Source organism: Haliaeetus albicilla, chromosome 11 (genome assembly GCF_947461875.1).
Source record: "Haliaeetus albicilla chromosome 11, bHalAlb1.1, whole genome shotgun sequence".
Classification (NCBI taxonomy): domain Eukaryota; kingdom Metazoa; phylum Chordata; class Aves; order Accipitriformes; family Accipitridae; genus Haliaeetus; species Haliaeetus albicilla.
The window spans coordinates 22,110,073-22,129,878 of NC_091493.1; the positions used below are offsets into that span (position 1 = coordinate 22,110,073).

Genomic DNA, 19,806 nt, shown 5'->3' on the forward strand with positions numbered 1-19,806 from the left:
GGCCACGCGGCGCGGCCTATCGGCGGCGGCGGCGGCGGGGGCCGCCCGGCTCGGCCCGGCCCGCCCCACCCCGCCGGGCCGGGAGCCCGCGGGCCGGGGGTGCGCGGCCTTGGGCCGCCTGAGCCGGCGTGATTCAGCGTTTCTCAAGTAATACCTGGGTAGATTCCCCACCACCACCCACCGCCCGCCCCGGGCTCGATTTTCAGAAATCTTTCAGCCCCGAGAACGGCGCCCACGATTTTTGCTCCCCAGCCCTCCTCGTCTCCCGCATCTGCTCCTCGTCGGAAGTCTCCAGAGTCCTGACGGTGCCGCCCGCCCTGCGAGGGGGTATTTTATTTTCTGCCCGGATCCCGCAGCAGTCTCCAGGGAGAAAGCAGCAGCAGCAGCAGCAGCACGGAGGGGCTGAGGCCTCGCCTCTCCCGGTGGCGGGAGCGTCCCCGCGGGATGCCTCCCCGGCGTGCTGAGCGCCTGCCCCTCGGGAAGGGCCGGTCCTGCGGAGGGGCTGTAAGGCGCTGTCAGCGATCGCTGCTCTTCTTACACGGAGAGATCATCTGCCCATCATCTTTGAGCACGGCCTAAACATACCAGATCTAATACAAGTGGGCTTAAGTTCCATGCAGGCACACGGTTCCAGCGGGGTTACCACCACAGCTTCTTGCAAACCTGTTCTGTCTTCACGCTCTGAGGCAACTAACTGGCACTGCATTGCACATCTGTAATTTCCCAGCAGAGCCGTCAGGGGACGTGTGACCAGGCTTGCAAAAACTGGGACCAAATTCAGTCCTGTAAGTATTCATGTTACTAGGTCCAGGGCCATAGTAATATCCTCAGAACAATAGAGAAACCTGATATAAAATGCACAGCGGCAGAGCAGGCAGAGCAGGAGTGCGTCAAGAACAGAAATGTTTCTGTTTATTTAGAAAGCATTAAGATTTTAATTGAAAAATCATTGACATTTTCATAGCATCCCCTTGTACATGGATACATCACTCAATACAAGTGATGCTATGCGACCCTTTGCATTCCTGGATGCCATTTCTTAGGGTTGTTTGGTTTTAAAGAACTTGGGCAACAACAATATCACTCAGTGATTCACTTGGGTTTTCAGTCAAATTAATTACACGGTACTCTTCCCCCCTAGGGGAAAACCCAAGTTATAAAATGCCACAACTGCTGCTGTCAAACAGTTATTATATGCTAAACTAGGCTAAATTTTAACCAGCATAAAATGGGATACTTAAAGTGATCCTGTCATTTACATTATTTTAATAATGAAAACTGCATTTCAGGCAATTGTTTGGCTGAGCTAATGGTACCAGGGAGAATTCTTTGTCAGCAGGTATCCATTTCAGCTCCAAGGAAATTTACAGATATGAGTTTTCTCCTCAAAAAGCGTAGATATTTTTGAAGCCATTCCTTATTCTTGTATATGTACAGAACACTCAAACAAAGCCTTTGTGTTAAATGTGAATGCAGTTGTTGTTTCCAGCCCATTTCTGGCCAAGTGTTTTCCAAGAAGCCCTTGCAGTTGCTGCTATGCAACGCAGCTCTCCCTGATACCAATCAGCCCAGCTGCAGCTTTCCCAGAAGTGAAAGCAGCAGGGCTGTACAAGTATTTCTGAATTTTCCTGTGCCGTGCCAAGCAAGTTACAAAGATGGCTGCAGAAAGGCATTGCATAACTATTCTCTTACTTTCACTTACTCTATTTCAAGCACTTTGTGCACTTATTCTATTCAATAGGCATTTGTGTCAAACCAAAGCATATAGATGCAAATTAATTTGTAAAAATATGGATATTAGGGCAAATTTTTGCATTCCAGAAGGAAAATTCCTGCATTTTCCCATACGTACCAAGCAAGGTACCAAGCGATGTACCAGAGAAAACAGGCACCTGGGACAGAAGCAGAGACAAGAAACCCATAGATACTTAGTAGCATAGTTAGTAAATCATTAGCGTCCACGTTTGATTTTGGCCTTGCAGAAGCCTCACTTTATTTTCCATAAAATACATGAATCTGTGTAGATACCCTAATACTTTTTCCTTCCCAATTCACCGCTTCTTTTCACCGCTTATTAAATACCTGATTGCTAGAACATTGCATGCCACTCAGAGTAGTAGCTGTACTAATCTTTATCTTGAGCTCTGAAACATCAGCTCCAAAAAAACACCCCCAAACCCCACCCACACCCCCACAAAAAAATCACTTAAATGAGACACAAGAGACATGTGTGTTACTAAGGCTCTCCAACTTCTTGTAAAAACCAGACTTTCTCATATGTAAGACTGTTTGTTTCGTTTTTAAAAGAAGGGGAAAGAGAAAGAGAAGGGAAAGGACAGCCTTGTCCTGAATAGTCCCTGCCTCCCGGGAATTCACTCCATACAGGCTGAAGCTCCCCACACCTCCGGGAGCGCTTCCCCGGCTTCCCCCCCGGACAGCCCGAGAGTCGCTGGAGCCAGCCAGCCAGACCCACCACCTGGCCAAACCCGGAGGATGAGTGCAGCTTGCCACCAGATCCAGAGATGTACTCCGCCCTATGTAGATGCTTCCTACACACTTGTGAGGGTGGAAATACAGACTGTTCATACTGCAGAAGATAAACTTTTATAAGCCAGAACCTAAAATTCTCAAAAATGTACAAACTAGCAGTCAGATTATATTCATTTATAAATAAAAACATGGAATACTGTTAATTCTTGTGTGTAATTGCAGAGATTGAACGTGATGGCAGCAGCAGCAGTTCTGAGGTGAAAATGAGGTTTGATATAAATGACTTTCTGGCTTGTTAGGACAGAGGGACAACCTTGTGCATCATCCACTAAAAACCTCACAAAACGAGGGGAGCTGACACTGTCATATACCAGGAACAATGAGAAGCCTTGTGAGGCACCCTTATATGCATTTTTATTTGCTCATTCCTACAAAATGGGGAGGCGGCTCAAATTCTACAGGTAATCATTATGAAAGGACATTAGACAGTGTCTAATTAAACATATTTCTTAACAAGATGTTCTCACATTTTAAAATGGAATGGATTCTTGTTTATGGGTAAAGAGAAATCAAATCTTATATACATAGGTAAAGACAAGAATTGTTTTGTTAGTATAATGAAAATCTTAGTCTAATGCAAGAATTATCATTAGTCTAGATCTAATTATTACAAAAAGAGAAAGAATGATAATGCAGTTAAAGTACTTTTTTACAGAAAAATTCACAATAATAGTAATATTGTGGTTAAAATTGTTACACACACATGCATGTGCATGGACACTTCTTAGTTTCTATTCCTTCCCTTAGAATTTGCTCCTCTGGGCATTCAGATTAGTAGCTTCAGGCTGCTGGAGGGAATAACACCCACCAACAGTCATCAGCCACTGGCATCCTTCCGTGGGAGAAACATGATGCTAATGGTGGTGGTTTCTTCTTCCTGTCCCCAGGATCCACTTTGGGTCATTTTTATGTTTGCTAACATGCTTTTACACCTTTCTTTTTCTTCACTGGTCTGCAACTTCAGGGTACATCCAAATTTACCATCTATAGTGCCATTTACTTATGTAAGATACTATTTCTTTGATCTCTTTGTTACCCCTAAAATAATAAAATTTTATCAAGCCAGGTCTGCATTTATTTTTTTTTAAACTAAGCATCAGTGAGTTGTTTATATCCATAGGTGCTCCCGTACCCAACCTGTGCCCCATCTCTTTGTTAATGTGTAGCCCTGTAACACAGCATTGCTGTTGCTAGCAACAGGCCATAAGCTTTGCACTGAGTTTGCATGGCCTCGGGACCGAGGCTTGCCAGGCCCACTCTGTTTGAGCTTTTCCTGACCTGCCCGCAGCTTTGTTTTGCTTGGCACAGCTGTGACAGCAATTCCTTGAATTTACTGTTTGTATCATCTAATTTGTTTTACTTTCGTTTCTCTGTGCACAGTACAACTGCAGTTGTATGTAGAGAGCAGCAACAAACAGTTGTTCTAGGTGGGATGAGGTATTTCGTACTCTTACACAATGACATCATAGCGTGGAGAAATACAGGCCTGGTACAACAGCAGAGACCTTACAATGTGGAGACACAAGATGAAGGAGTGCCGGCAAGGGGCGATAAGACATTGTGTGAGTGTTATGTGGATGACGCAATACCAACAAAACAGGAGCCTAAAGCACGGTAAAAATTGTGCAAAGATGCATCAGCAGAGGCAGGAGGGGGAAATGACCCTTCCCTAGCCTATGTGTGATAACCAGGTCAGTCTATACTAGCCTGAAATATTCACCTTATCATAGATGCCTCTGGATTTGAACAAAGTAAACGCTGGGAGCTATTAGGAGCTGTTGCCACATTCTCCACAGCACAATGTAACGCATGGCACAGAGCCAGGCTGAAAAAAGCAGCTTGGTGACTCCTAAGTTTCTATTTCCCTGCCGGCAGTTGTTTCAGCTTCTTTGGCAGATTCAGACATAAGCTGAAGTTTCACTTTCTGGTTCCCATTAAATTACTCACAGATCACATGAGGACCAGAGCACATAAAAGGGAAGTAACAACAGTGAGCAGCACTCCTTTGGCTTTGAAGCTACCTTAAGACAAGTGAGCAGAGAAGGAAAACCATGGGGTAAGTGAGCAAGGCAGTCTCTGAAAGATGCTTTTTTGCTATGCCACGGGAAAATAATGCTTATTATTTACATAAATGTAAGTGGTGAGAGACTTTGGGGATCCAAACAGCAGAAAATATTTTACAGAATGTTTACTGGAAGAATCAAAATAGAATAAGGGTGCTATTGAATATTGTAGCATTATTGCTTCTCCAGCAAGGGCCAGTCTCTGTGAACAGAACTGACAGTCAGAAAAAACTATGTGCATGCAGTTCAGGGATGAAATCCAGGCTGGAGCCATAGCTGGTGCCCAGCCAAATGGGTGACTGGCACTGATGCATTGAGAATTTACTTTCTGATCTCTACGACTGCAACGACCAGCAAACAGGGCAGTGCAGGTTCTGGGCTAGAGCTTGGAGCGTAAGGGCGGGGTGTAATGTTTTCTAAAGACTGTCACGCATGCACAGAGGCACACATATTGAAACAGGGCAAAGCCAAGATGTTTATGATGACTTTGGAAATTGCATTTACCAGTTATATGTTGAACTGAGCTAAACTGTATTTAATCTGCATCAGAAACCTGGTTTTGTGACATTCTTAAATATTCATTTTCCACAAATGTCTTTTCATTAATTACTCTCCACTGCTGTTTGCAGCTATGAATTGCCATGGTTCTCAGCTGAGGCAATAAAAACCAGCACACATTTCATTTTAAATGAAATGGGACTACTTAAGTGCTGCAAGCTATTCCTGCTGATTTGAGGGCCACTATCTGTTCTGTAGTATTCACCTGTAGCCAAAGGTTTCTAACAAGATAGTGATAATAACAGGAACTTACTTGCACTTCCCTTTCATGTCAGAAGAACTGTAATTACCTCACATACAGCTCTCTAGTTAGGAACTGTTGTTAATACCAATCAAAAACATCAGTGAGGCAGGGTAGATATTATTTGAGAAAGGCAAAGTAGTCTGTAAGACAACCTTATGCATTAACAGCATTTATAAATACCTTTTCTTGTCTGACCTTCCTCCAGTACCTCTGTATCAGATGGTGCAGGTGGAAACACGTATTCAGTGTCACTTTCCCCAGTGTCCTTCCCACTGTCCCAGAACCTGTAAGAATTGCTTCCCGATTCCTCCTTGATTTGCCTCCTCATAATTTTCCAGTTTTTCCACTCTGTCCTTTTTTTTTTTTTTTACCCCAAAGACATCTCCTCTTTTACATGATTGTGCAGTTGAGCGGTAGCACACATTGTACCACACAGGCTGTTAGACTCTCTAGGTTTTACAGGAGGGAGGGCAGAGAAGTCTTTCTAACGAAGAAGGATTTGACTGGGAAGCCTCAGTTATAAAAATGTGTATAATTCCTTCTTTAAGGGAGAGTGCAATATGGACTAAAGTGTCATCTCCTCTGCATTGTAAAGGTGTGTTCTTGATAGGTTGTGTGATAAAAGCTGGTCTGCACACCTACACAGGGGCACAGGCAGGCAATGGCAGGAGGTGGAACCCAAATAACACCCTGCTCTGGTGTATTGGATTTGTGTGGCAAGGTTTTGGTAGCGGGGGGGGGTGTGTTTACAGGGGTGGCTTCTGTGAGAAGCTGCTGGAAGCTTGCCCTGTGTCCAACAGAGCCAATGCCAGCCGGCTCTAAGACCGACCCGCCGCTGGCCAAGGCCGAGCCCATCAGCGATAGTGGTAGTGCCTCTGGGATAACATGTTTAAGAGGGAAAAAAAGTTGCTGGGACAGACAGAAACGGCAGCTGGAGAGAGAGTGAGAACATGTAAGAGAAACAACCCTGCAGACCCCCAGGTCAGTGCAGAAGGAGGGGGAGGAGATGCTCCAGGTGCCGGAGCAGAGATTCCCCTGCAGCCCGTGGGGAAGACCATGGTGAGGCAGGCTGTCCCCCTGCAGCCCAGGGAGGTCCACAGGGGAGGAGATCTCCACCTGCAGCCCATGGAGGACCCATGCCGGAGCAGGTGGGTGCCTGAAGGAGGCTGTGACCCCGTGGGAAGCCCGCGCTGGAGTAGGCTCCTGGCAGGACCTGCGGATCTGTGGAGAAGAGCCCACGGAGCAGGTTTTCTGGCAGGACTTGTGACCCCGTGGGGGACCCACACTGGAGCAGTGTGCTCCTGAAGGACTGCACACCGTGGAAAGGACCCACACTGGAGCAGTTCGTGAAGAACTGCAGCCCGTTGGAAGGACCCACGTTGGAGAAGTTTGTGAAGGACTGTCTCCCGTGGGAGGGACTCCATGCTGGAGCAGGGGAAGAGTGTGAGGAGTCCTGCCTCTGAGGAGGATGAAGCGACAGAGACAACATGTGATGAATTGACCGTAACCCCCATTCCCTGCCCCCCTGCTCTGCTCGGGGCGGGTAGGTAGAGAGTTTGGGAGTGAAGCTGTGCCTGGGAAGAAGGGAGGGGTGGGGGGAAGGTGTTTTAAGATTTGGTTTTATTTCTCATTACCCTGCTCTGGTTGATTGGTAATAAATTGAGTTAATTTTCCCCAAGCTGAGTCTGTTTTGCCTGTGACGGTAGTTGGTGAGTGATCTCTCCTGTCCTTATCTCGACCCACCAGCCCTTTGTTATGTTATTTTCTCTCCCCTGTCCAGCTGAGGCGGGAAGTGATAGAACAGCTTTGGTGGATGCCTGGCATCCAGCCAGGGTCAACCCACCACAGCCGGCTGCTCCCAGACCCGTCCCAAGAGCCATCAGCCCATCCCCATGCACATGGAGGAGCACAGAGGCACGAGGACAGGTGGGGGCTCCCCAATGCCCCAGTCAGGGACACCAGTCCCCACCCGGCCCCCCCAGGGCTGCCCGAGGGACCCTCAGCCCCATGGGCCAGCGGAACACCCAGCAGCAGGGTCCACAGGAGAGCCTTATGGTCTGAACTGCCTAGGGATATGGGACAGATCACGGGATGCAGGGAAAAGCATTTGGAAGTTGCATGAGACTTCTTATGGGATGTTTGGAGAGGGGACAAAAGGCAAGGAAACAAGGGATTCTGGGTGACTTGGGAAGGAACAAATGTTGAAAAATAGAGAGGGATAAAGGGGCATTAAGGACCAGTTGTATGTAAACAGGGTCTGGTCGGTATGCATGCGTGCGTGTCTAGGGGTGAGGCACCTGGGTAGAGAGAGGATCCCTGACCAGCTACTGGATGTCCAAAGCCAGCTTCTGGGGATCCGTGGGGTGAGTGAGTGAGTGGTCTGTACCAGAAGTGGAGTGGGGTTGCACCCTCAGGGGCCTGTATACCCAAGTGTCAGCAACTGGGGAGACTAGTGGGATTTGGGAGCCAGCTACTGGATACATCAGTATAATCATAACATAAAAATAGTGCTATGATCTAACAAACAAGGATTTACAAATGCTGGAAATTAAAAGTGAAATTTATAATCCAAACCATAAAATATACAGAGACATGGGAAAGGCAATATATCACTTTCTCTATATTTTGGGGGAAGTTTTTTATTTTATTACCTCTTTTGGGTAGGCTTCAGCAACTGTTCCCAGCATAGAAAATATGTTCCTGAGGCCCAGAGATGTGCCAGCTTTACCATAGAGCCTAGCCCTCCTCTTAGCAACAGAGCTGGTGGTCTGGATGTCAATGTAAGAGATGCCCTCATACACCAGCAAGGAGAATTGCTAAGATAACTATTGAGCAATTTAGACCTATGGCTTCCCACAGCTTTGGCTTGTTTGAAGTATTGTTGACTAGTCACACCAGGTAAGGTATTGCTTGTTTTTGAAGTACATCATGCCTGGTTTAAAAACAAGAGTAGCAAAAAGCAAATGGAGTACAAGTAAGTTTTTCTTTGATTTCTTCTAGTACCATTTCCAAGAATTCCCTGAAGAGCTCCCTGCTGCAGCTAGAATGTCATTTTACATGGACTTTGCTGAAGCAGGATGTGGATCTTGATGACCTAGAGGAAACAATAGGCGATCAGATCGAGTTTTTCATAAAATCCAATGTCACAAATTATAATCTCCTATCCTATGTATGCCACCTAAAGAATTCAAATGAGGAAGCCCTGAGAAATCTCCAAAAAGCTGAAGAAGAAGTTAAAAAAAATCATTCAGATGAAATAGCCAGGAGAAGTCTTGTTACCTGGGGGAACTATGCCTGGATCTATTACCACATGGAGAGATACGAAGAAGCTCAAGCTTATGTAAGCAAAGTGGAAAACAGCTGCAAAAAGCTTTCAAGTACTGCTCAACAGAAGATTCAGCTTCCAGAGATCTATGCTGAGCAAGGATGGGCATTATTAAAGTTTGGGGGAAAGTACTACGAGAGAGCAAAGAATTGCTTTGAAAATGCTCTGAAGAATGAACCCAATAACCCGGAATTTAATGCTGGCTATGCAATAGCAATGTATCGTTTGGAAGATTTTTCTTATAGACTATGCCAAGATTTAGGCCCGTCCCTCAAGCCCCTGGAGCGTGCAGTGGAACTGAATCCAAAGGATACTTTCATTATGGCATTACTTGCATTAAAACTTCAGGACTTAATGCGAGTTGATGAAGGGGAGAGGTACATTGAAGAAGCAATGCAGAAAACCCCCAATCTTCCTTATTTCCTGCGATATGCTGCTAAATTTTACAGAAGGAAAGGAGAAGTGGACAAGGCACTGAAGATTTTGAAAAAGGCCCTAGCAGTGACACCAAAATCCGCCTTTTTGCATCATCAACTAGGTCTCTGCTACAGAGCAAAGCTGATTCAACTGAAAAAGACTACAAGATATCCACCTCAAGAACAAGTGGACGAACTCATCCGACTTTCCATTTTTCATTTTAAAACAGTGACTGGCCAAAAGGCAAAATTTTTTACTGCCCATATTGACCTAGCAAACATGTACGCACAAGCAAAGAGGTATGAAGAAGCAGAAGAGACATTTCAGAAAGCATTTCAGATAAATATTCTAAGCTGTGTCGATAAACAACACTTCTACTATAATTATGGCAATTTTCAGCGTTTTCATATGAAATCAGAATCTGAAGCCATTAGGTATTACATAGAAGGGCTGAAAATTGAAGAAGATTCTTATCGAAGAAAACAGTGCGGAAATGCTCTGAAGAAATTGTTGGAACAGAGAATTCAGGAAGGTTTAGGTGATGCAACAGATTTTGCTACACTTGGACTAGTTCACAATCTAAATGGTGAGACACATGAAGCAATTGAGTGCTATGAGAAAGCCATTGCATTGTGTCCTGACAATGAAGAATATCTGAGTGCATTATGTGAGGTACGACTTTCCATCTCAAGCTAAAGTTCCCCAAAATCCTTCACAGCAAAAAAATCCCCAAACTGAAGGACATTTCAACAGACTCTCAAAACTTTTTTTTTTTTTTTTTAAGGTTGAAGTTATAACCAGATGAAACATCTGGCGGCATCACTTTCTGGTGATAATGTAGAAACTGCAGATGATTGTTTGTTTGTTTGTTCATTCAACAACAGAGAGCATGCTTGCAAAGACTAAGTAATAGCTAAGCTAGCTTAGTTTTCAGTGCTAATGCTGATAAAAAGGTTGTGTTTAAGTGATGACCTGTAGAACATAGAACTTCTAAGCTGGAAATCAGATCTTACCTTCTACTGAAAAAAAGATAAGGGAATCATATCATACTATTTCCTTTATCTACTTGAAAGGCATGCTTATACACCAATGGAAATTCTGATGCTTTTTCAAATATTTAAAAAATGTCATCTTTTAGTGTTATTTAGAAAAAACTTTTGTTGAAGCCTTGTTCAGTTTATCACCTTGTGTGTTGTTTAACTACGAAAAATAACCACTGTTTGGCTAGTTCACTGGAATGCTTACAAAATGTGTGTTATTGTTGTGAACTACTAAAGAGCATTGCATCCATCAACTGTTGCTTCTGGTATCTCTCTGTTGACCAATCCTCATGTTAGTAGATGAGAGAACGGGAAATGGCCATTTGAAAAAGTAACAGGGGTAAAGTTTTGGTAGGATATGAAAGGGTCAGGAGATAGCCCTATTTATTTTCCCAAACTCTCAGCAAAGCTGGCTTCAGAGGTGTCTCACCAAAGAATTAAATTATGCACAAAACAACATCTGCGTAGTTTACCCAAAACTGTACGCTCAGGAACCACTACAGCAAACATCTGGAGAGGAAGGAAAGGCAGTCTTTGAGATGCCAAAGAGATGGCTATGTACGGCCATGCTTGTGAAAAAAGCCAGGGACAGAAAACACACACAAGAAATGTACTGAACTGGACATGGAAGGCAGAACGCAGCTACAGCAGAGTTGCATGAGCACTGGAGAACAGGGCAGCAGAATGCAAAGGGCATGTGGGAAAAGGGGTGGGTGCCCACAGAGTCTATGTAAATGGAAGAAAGGGCTGAAAGGACAGAGAGAACGGGTGGAGGAGGTGATTGTCTTCAGATATCCAACTAAAAGTCAGTATTCTTTACAACAGGCTGGCCTAATTCCAAGGTATTGTACCGTGGTATAATAGATGATGGTGCTCAGGGAAAAGTGATGCTGTACTTCCAAAACATTTCTGAGCTCTAGCCAGTAGTGTAGAATGAAGCAAACTGGTGACAGAGCCCATCAGTAAGGATGGGCACTTTTGTTTCCAGCCATCCTGGAGCATTTCTGCCCCTGCAACAGCAGTTCCATGTACAGACAGGATGACAGGCCTGAAGGAGTGTAAAATATGATGCCAGATCATGAAACATCAAGAAACTTCTCCCCTCTCAGCTCTCCCTCAAAGAACCTTTTATAATAACAAGCAAAAGTGATCAGGAGCTTAACTGTACACAATAGAACTGCACCGTCTTCCTGGGAAAGGGCTGGGGCAAAGTCCATCCTTGTTTTCCAGCCACCTGCCAGCCTCTCTCTTACAAACAAAGGTGGCCCTGCCTAGGGAAAGGGCAGGGAGGGAGGACAGCTGGAAGGACTGGAAGCAGGACTGACGCACCACTCCTGGAAGTGGTGTGTGGTAGGAACAACAGTAGGGCTGATGTCGGGAACTGGTGACTACCTATGGTGGCGCGCTCAGCAACGTGGGCAAAAGGGTACGTCAGGCAACCTCGCTGCGTTTCTCAATCTTGAGGCTTCTAATGTCAGCATCGTTGCCGTCCAGACCCTCCTGAGGGCACGGAGGGCAGCAGGGAAAATTCGAGGAAGAGGTGGTGCAGGTTCCTGAAGCCATGGTGGCACATCCGTGCCCCCTCCCCGCCACCAGGCCCTCTCCTGCCTCTCTCCTGGAAAACAGACCTTGCAGAAATAAGGAGAAGCAATAAAGTATTTGAGAAAAATGTGAGCCTGAATTTTTATGAAGAGTCAGAGCGGCTCAATCTTCTCCACGGAGAAGAAACTGCCTGCGAGGCATAGCGATGCAAGAAATCTATTTATTGTGCCTTACCTTCCGCAGGCTCCGGAGGGTTGCGCTGGACGGCCGCGCTCCCCGGGGATGCTGTGTGCAACCCCGGCCTCCTAGCTCTTGCCTGGTGCCTCGTAAGCGAGCAGCGATGTGGTGTCCCACAGGGGGGTGCTGCCGCTCCATCGCCTGCCGTGGCGGCCACACGGGGAAAGGGCTGCGCTTGAGCTTCGCCAAGCGGGCGAAACAAAACACGCATTTTGCAGCGTCCAGGTCCAGACCAGGGCAAAACCAGAAGCACACGGAAGCCGAACAGCTCTCAGTTCGCACCCGAGTACGAATCCATCACCGGAGCCTACGCTAGCAGTGCGGGGAAAAAAGGAGTGAAGACAGCCCTTCAGGAAGCGTACATCCGTGAATCAAAAGCACCTTCTAAATTATACAGAAAACTCTACTGGAACACACCAGAATAGTCACTTAGAAGAAGGTATTCTTTACTGAGGCAATCCCAACTAAGGACTTTGTTGTGCTGACCATCAAGTACTGTTACAACTTAAACAAGCTCTTCCTTCTCACGTAAATTTGTAACCCTTTAGAAAGCAAACAAGGAATTGTTGCGGCAATATAAAATATATTCACCATATAGTAACACAGCCAACCTTTGTTTTTCTGGAGATAAATCATCATCCAAACTGGCAGAAATGTTTCAGGCTCAAAGTTTTATCTTTTTTTCTGAAAACAGGGTTGTTTTTCAACAGAAGGTACTTCACTTTTCCAATGCTGTTTTCACACAATTTCTCAAGGTACAGTTTATTAAATGTTCCAAAGCTGATCTGATAAAAATTATCACTAGAACGTAAGCAATTTCAATAGAATGATGATTTCCCCATTTCAAACCTCATGGAATAGAAACAGATGGGATAACTTCAGCAGTTGTAAGCAGTTTCACTTACACTGTATTCCTGTTCACTGCACAGAATAGAGTATTATCCCTGACAGGATTCATCTGAGGTAGGACCCGTCTGTTTCTCAGACAGATGTTACCCCAGCCAAGTCAGACCATGCTGTCCCAGGAAGCCAGACAGGCTCAGTGGTGCCGCGCTCCGTCCAAGCTCGTATCCATCAGTGGCTGTTGGAAATATGCAGTGTTAGCTGGTGAAATTGTTCACAGCTGGCCCAGGTATCTGCCTACTGCCGCACCGTGCCAGGTCAGGAAACATCCTCTGTGGAGAACAGCCTGGATATTATAATATCTGAAAAAAAGCCATTGTGGATACCATAAATCATTTTTTAAAAATGCTATAATCCAGAGGCTTCCATAATGCAGTGCCTGAAACATTTCACAAGGCAGGATGAAGATGAACTGTTCAGTTTGGGTTGTGTGGACTACGGAGTAGAAGTTTGGCGTGAGGCTTTGCAAACCTGGGTTGTATTCCCATTTCTTCCACTTGCAGGTCATTTCTTGCTACGCTTTCTTCCTTCTGTTTCTAAGCTGGGGAGATTCATGACAGAGCTGATATTTCACAGTGTGTTTTATGCACAGAAAGCATTATTCTTGTATGTAAGATTTTGTGCATTGGCTTAATTCAGAGCAGAAACACTGTTAGAAAACCCTGAAATAATTATATCATTTTCTACAAAAGGTCTGTGTATAAACCCAGTTGAATGTTTCTGCTGAAATAGATATTTAAAAGAAGAAATACTGCCTCAATTATAAGTTAAAAACAAAACAGAAAAGCCTATGAAAAAAATATCTTGAAATAAAAAAAAAATTAAAAATGCTAATAATGTAATTACACAGCATTGTTTACTAGGATAAAAATGCATATAGTATTAAGCCAACAGATTTTTATAATACGCAGTTCTGGCACAAACAACTGCTGACATGTCATGATGTGGTAAAAAAAGTAATTAAATTTTTCTAAAGTAAATGTCAGTGGTCACTTATAACTTGTTGAAATAGCTTATCTTCTTTGTAGACCACACATTCCCTACTTTTTGATATAAACTTTTGCATTAAGATCTAAAACAATATCTTCATCACTACTAATTAATAAAGCCGCCTTTTTTTTTTCCTCCCAAATGTGCATATTTTTCCTAACTCATTAAGAAATACTCATGGATAATTTTTGTCTTTTTTAATGAAAGTATGTTAAAATCAAAATTAGGACCCAGGGCTCAATTGTCACGTATAGGTGAAAAAAGGTTATGTCATTAGTTTTAAGCAGTTTTTGCACTCCCATCTCTTAATCTGTGGTCTGTGCACGTAAGTCATGCTACTGGCTCTGACCACACTTCTGAAGCAGGACAGCATGAAATGCTTTGTTTGAGCACAGACAACGGAACTAAAACAATTTTAATGTTATATTTGAAATATGCATGAATAACAGAACTATGTGATACACATACTATTCATATATATATATAAAATACATTATACCACTATGGCTGTTCTCTTGATCTAAATCAAATTTGTGAACATCAGTCTATTTTGCTTTCCCTTCTGAGGCACAGACTGGAACAGGACACCATAAGCAACCACTGAATACACCGTGGGTGATTAACAAAACTACTAGTTCAGCATTGGTAAAAATTATTTGGAGTCTGATCAATTTGCTAATGAACAGAACACAGCTCTATGCAGCATCAAAACACAGAAGTGATTTGCATCGCAGAATGTGAAGTTCCTCCACTGCTGACAACAGTTTCACTTTGGAAATGTAGAAACATCCCATTATTTATTAAATCATCACATCAGTAATTTACCCCACAAACTACATAGAGTCTATAGCTTCCGAGAAGCAGCCAGCTGTAGTATATTCCTCACAGAAGTAGCAGGAAACCATCAGCAAATTCCAGCTGTTGTGTTCCAGCCATCCAGGATAAGTGACCTGATCAGCCCTTCAGTTTGCACAAATGAGTAATTTGCACCACCTGAAGATACAGCTCCTGGGTCCAAGAAGAGACAGACTTGCCACTGGAAAATGCAGAAACAACTTTGTCTTTACTAATAGCCTGTGGAGAGGGCAGTCTGTCAGTCATCTGCTTGCATGGACTCTAAATTTCTTCAACAGCTGCTGATTTTACAGGAGGAAGAGGCTCTGTGTTTGAAAAAACACAAGCCTCTCCTCTGGTCTCCTGCACTGCCTTTAGGCTTCTTCCAACTAATGCAGCTAAAGCAGGTTTGTCTATCAGCATGCCTAGTTCCCCGGCACAAATTTACTCCTCTTCAGATAGTAGAGCAGCCACAGCACCTCTTCCACCCTCCCAACAAGGATCAGCTGGAGGATCATATCTGGAATGTTAATGTTTAGAAATTCAAGCTTTAAAGATATCCAGGGAAAAAAACAGCAAACACCTCAAAATTTTGCTGTGGAGAGCTTGGCAAAGTAGGTCTAAAACCATATTTGAAGTTAAATTGCAACCTATGTACAAAATCCAGGCACACTGTAAAAATTAAAGCTGCTTCAGAGATACTTTCATCATAAATCAGAGTTTCAAGCCAGATTTTCTAAAGAAATGGCTTTGGCATTTGAAACAGTTATTTGCAGAGTTTAATGCAGATTGATAAATGTGGAGATTTTATGGTGGTGTGATTAGTCCATTGAAACATAATAGACCAGAACACCGAAAAGCTTATTTCATGAATACTATTTCTGAAATACTTTAAAATTTATTGTTCACAGTTTTGGTGACTGATTACTTTATAGATTTCTTTTATTATAGCCAATTATAATCTTTGAGATTACCTGTGGAGTCAACATATTGCATTTCAAATAAATTTGTGAATATTTGTATCTATGAACTCTATTTTCAGTCTAGCTTTCTTCTATTACTGCATTAACTTGGTATTACTGTTGTGGTATGTAGATTTTAGCCATCTAAAACATGACAGAAAAATCTAATTGAGAGATGCCTTGTTTCACAGGAGTAGTATCTTCAATAGCATTAACACTACAGAGCCACCTCTGTCTCAGTCATAGCTGTGCAGTGCTGATCCTGACGGCGCTTGTCATCTGTTGCTGTAGCTGTTTGTATCTGCAGCCAAAAATTCAAAATTCTTTTGGTCTAATTCTGCTGTGACAGAATAAGCTATTGCTCCATTTGTCCAGATGTGCTGTTTGGTGCCAGTATCATTGGTGAGTGACCGCAAATGCGCTCTTTTGATTTTCTTTGCTAGTCTTGCAAAGCACAATAACATTGAACTAAATATCATAGAAAATCCACACAGAAGGAATGATGCAGTATAGCTGCCAGTTGTGTCCACAAGCCAACCTGTAGGAAAACAAATCATGGGCTTTTAAAGGCTCACCAAAATTCTGATAATTTACAAATTTACAAAGAATTTGCAAAGATTTTTATGGGCTTTTGTTTAGAGATCAAACCCATGAGAAAAAGCACAGCAGTCATCACCACAATACTAAATAAATATCTTTCAACTGCATGGAATTAGACATGTTTTAGAGAGCCCTGGAATTAAATATTGTGTGCATGAGATCCTCACACAGAAACATCTAGTGAGCTCATGCATCACTTAAAATAATTCCATTTTGCAATACTTTTTGCTATGGAAAAGTAAATTAAAAGCTTCAGAAGCAGAGATTAATTGGTAATTGATGTGAACAGCAGATGAAATATGCAAGACATATCTATACATGACTGTTTGAAAAAAGATCTCTGTCCTTCCACAATATTCAAAACTGTGTCAAGTTCTTTCTAAAGAATAATAGGGGTACAGCTTTCATCCTTACTTCACTGTAATGGAACCGATGGGGAAAATGATGGTTTGATATCACAGTGACAAGCCTGTGACCAAACAGTAGTAAAGTTGACTCACCCACCTGTTCAAAGCAGTCTGGAGATGAAAAGATCAAGTCTGTTCAAAGGAGTCTGGAGATGAAAAGATCAAGTCCTCCACACAAAAAAACCCCAACCCCACAACCTTGGAATGAGATCCTCTTTAGGTTACATTTTCAAAATTGTGTAATTTCACAGTGAAATCTTTTGTTCCTTCTACTTACACAATTTCTGAACTACGTGAAGTGGTGATGTAACAGCTCTTAGAAGCCCCATTCCATACTGTTTTGCTTTTTAAAATTTCAACTCACTCTCTATGTAGAAATCATCCCATCAAGACAGGGCTTAAGTGGGATCTAAAGTCTTATGAAGGTCTAGGTGTGTTATTTCTCTGCCCAGGGGCTACCTCCACATTTAGTGTGCATTTGCTGTTCTTCCTCTCCTTTTACATCACACCAACAGGTAAATATAAAGTAGTGATAAGATTATAGTAAAGTCATTTGTGAACTGACCTGCAACAGGCGGGCTCACTAGATAAGGTATGGCATGCAGAAAATACACGACACCCAGTGCAGATGATAAGGAAGAAGTTCCCACTACATCTGCTGTCACAACAGGGATCAGCGTTACATAGGCTCCATCAAAGTAGCCAAAGGTAAATGAGAAAGGCACAAGCAAGGGGAAGTTTTGGAGAACTGGCAGGAAAAGACAACAGAGGCCATCCATTCCCACAGCAAAGAGGTAGCAAAAGTGCCGATGCTTCTTCAGACACCTGCAAATTTCAAAACAGAAAAGAAAAAGAGTATGACTGGACACAGCATCTCAGTTTCTACACCCTGGCATGCAGCACTTCAGTCTCTCTTTCATATAGCTCAGATCTGAGTCCATTTTCTTACACAGTCTTCAAGATGAGAAGCTCAACACTGAAAAGCCCAGGTAGAGAAAGCTGTCCGCCTACAGCTGCAGAAACATCTGGTAAGCAGCAGCCCATGCTGCCTGCCGTGTTCTTCGGGCTGCCCCTAGTGAGGGGAGCTGCTCTGCTGCCAGGATTTTGCAGCCCTTTGAGGTTTCAATGTTCGAAGCAGTATTCCATCAGGCTTTACCTCCCAGCTCAGTAAAGTGCTCCCAGTGGTATGACAAAAATATCACAGTATACCTCTTTTAGCTGTCATCCTTCTCATCAGCACATAAACACTGGAGTTAGCATGAGCTAAGTGAGATGGCAATTCCTTTTCTCTCTGCCCCACAAAACCAATGATTGATTTTTCCCACAAATGCAATACACACAAAGAATGTGTCCTCTAGAATCAAAATTTGCCTTAATCTAGCCAGTCTCTACTGATGTTACAGATGCTGCACACAGATGTTTGGAGTGAGCCGAGTTAGCAAAGCATTGTGAGTTCTTATATACCGGATAATATATAAGAAATATAGGTCAGTTCTTCTGAGTATATGCCTGACAGTGTTGGGCCAGACCCTTGACACTTTTCCATTACTTCTGTGTCTCCCCAGCAGCACAAAAGAGATTGAAACGTGGAGGAAGCGGAGTGAGATCCTCTAGGAAATAGGTACAGAGGATCATGCTCAACATACCATTACATTTCCACTGTCAAATGCAAGAGCTTTGCACAAACACATCATTTCTTCAGGGAAAAAAGAAATTAAACCAGCAGAATTGAACAAACTCAGAAGAGACAAAAACATTAAATAGTAAGCATTTCTGAAAGTTAGAATGTGTCTTGGGTTTTTTGAAAAGTTACACATCCTACAGAAAAAGTCGATAATGTTAACTTCTATATGTGTTACACCTCACATGCATCCAGCCTCCCACCAACCAAAGCTTATACTTGCTTAGCCATAAGTCATTACCTTCTGTCTGTTAGCCATCCAAAGGTGATATTACCGATGATGTCTATGACACCAAGTATGGACATGAGGAAGGCGGCCTGGTGATGACTCACTCCAACGCTCAAAGCATAAGGCACTAGGTAGACAAAAAGAGGGCTACAGCCATATGCCATAAATAAAATCGACACTGCCAGCACCATGAAGTCTGGCATCAGTAAAAAGTCATATTCCTTCCATGAACAGTAGCATAAACATTCATGAGACCACACTTTGATTAAAGGTGAACAGATGGACATTCGCTTTAAGTCTCGTTTCTGTGCTTTGGGGACATAATCTTGTTCAAGAAACTCAGGAGCAGTTTTATGGTCCTCCTTAAGAGCAATAGGCCGCATCAAGGCACCACAGACACAGAGGTTTAAAACAAAACCTCCCAGGATGAGTAAAGCTCCACGCCAGGAAAACTGCTCGATTAAGAGCTGGACCACAGGGGCCAGGATGAAGGTACCGATTCCACTTCCTGACATGGCTATTCCATATGCCAACGCTTTTCTTTTGTTGAAATATTTGCCCACCATCGCGATGGCTGGAGAGTAACAGAGTGCAAACCCAAGTCCTAGAAGAGAAAGCACAGTGCAGATGGCTTAATACTAAGCACGACATATGGAACACATTAAACCACATAACCTGCTTTCATTGACACAAATGAATAGGAAGCTTCTTCTGATTCTGTATCACACAGCCCAGTCACAGTGTGAAGAGAAACCAGGATGACTCCTTTTTTCCACTGTCAGGGTCACTGACTTGACAAACTAACGGATCATCATTAATCCACCATAACAAGGCTCAGGGAGAAGTAATGGGGTTCACTTAAGAGCAAGGACGATCAATAAACACCAGAGAAATTGTGTGTCAGCCTCTCCTGGATGCAAGATGAGGTCTTGCCCCAGGGTTTGCACAGATGCTGGCACTGGGCACACTGTCCTGATGAGGCACCACTTTGTGTTCCGGTCTGTTGCAAACCTGAACATTAATTTTCAGGCCTCTGAAACACAGTACAAAGAGTCTGTCTCTGTTACTAATATTCTACAATAAACCTTTTTTAGTCAGCTAAACAAACTCCATGCAGCAGCTGCTTGGAGTCCTGACCATTTTAAATCCCTGCCTACAAGTAAAGAGGGGGAAAAAGCCTCAGAAAACAAAGCCATGTCCAATTTAGTAAACAAATCAGATCCA

General features: G+C 43.4%; 2 protein-coding genes across 8 annotated transcripts in view; one reads left to right on the forward strand and one right to left on the reverse strand.

Moving 5' to 3' along the window:
• The first annotated feature begins 84 nt into the window (after nt 1-84).
• LOC104312620 (interferon-induced protein with tetratricopeptide repeats 5) lies at nt 85-10,451 on the forward strand. Of its 4 annotated transcripts, XM_069796574.1 has the most exons (3): nt 85-785; nt 4,500-4,606; nt 8,416-10,451. In XM_069796574.1, the coding sequence occupies exons 2-3, from the start codon at nt 4,602-4,604 to the stop codon at nt 9,851-9,853; spliced, it is 1,443 nt and encodes a 480-aa protein (XP_069652675.1). In that variant the 5' UTR covers nt 85-785; nt 4,500-4,601; the 3' UTR covers nt 9,854-10,451. The 4 variants fall into 4 exon arrangements, 3 of the variants coding, with proteins under 3 accessions (XP_069652675.1, XP_069652674.1, XP_009918795.1); XR_011326861.1 differs by lacking the exons at nt 4,500-4,606; nt 8,416-10,451 and adding an exon at nt 2,308-4,491; XM_069796573.1 differs by lacking the exons at nt 85-785; nt 4,500-4,606 and adding an exon at nt 7,209-7,341.
• A 1,947-nt stretch (nt 10,452-12,398) lies between these two features.
• SLC16A12 (solute carrier family 16 member 12) overlaps nt 12,399-19,806 on the reverse strand; it is a 38,330-nt gene continuing 30,922 nt past the window's right edge. For all 4 annotated transcript variants that reach the window (XM_069796578.1, XM_069796576.1, XM_069796575.1 and 1 more), the window contains exons 5-7: nt 18,595-19,186; nt 17,238-17,497; nt 12,399-16,203 (exon numbers count right to left, since the gene is read on the reverse strand). In XM_069796578.1, the coding sequence (XP_069652679.1) occupies nt 15,941-16,203; nt 17,238-17,497; nt 18,595-19,186 (1,115 nt within the window). In that variant the 3' untranslated portion in view covers nt 12,399-15,940. The remainder of the gene's footprint in view (nt 16,204-17,237; nt 17,498-18,594; nt 19,187-19,806) is intronic.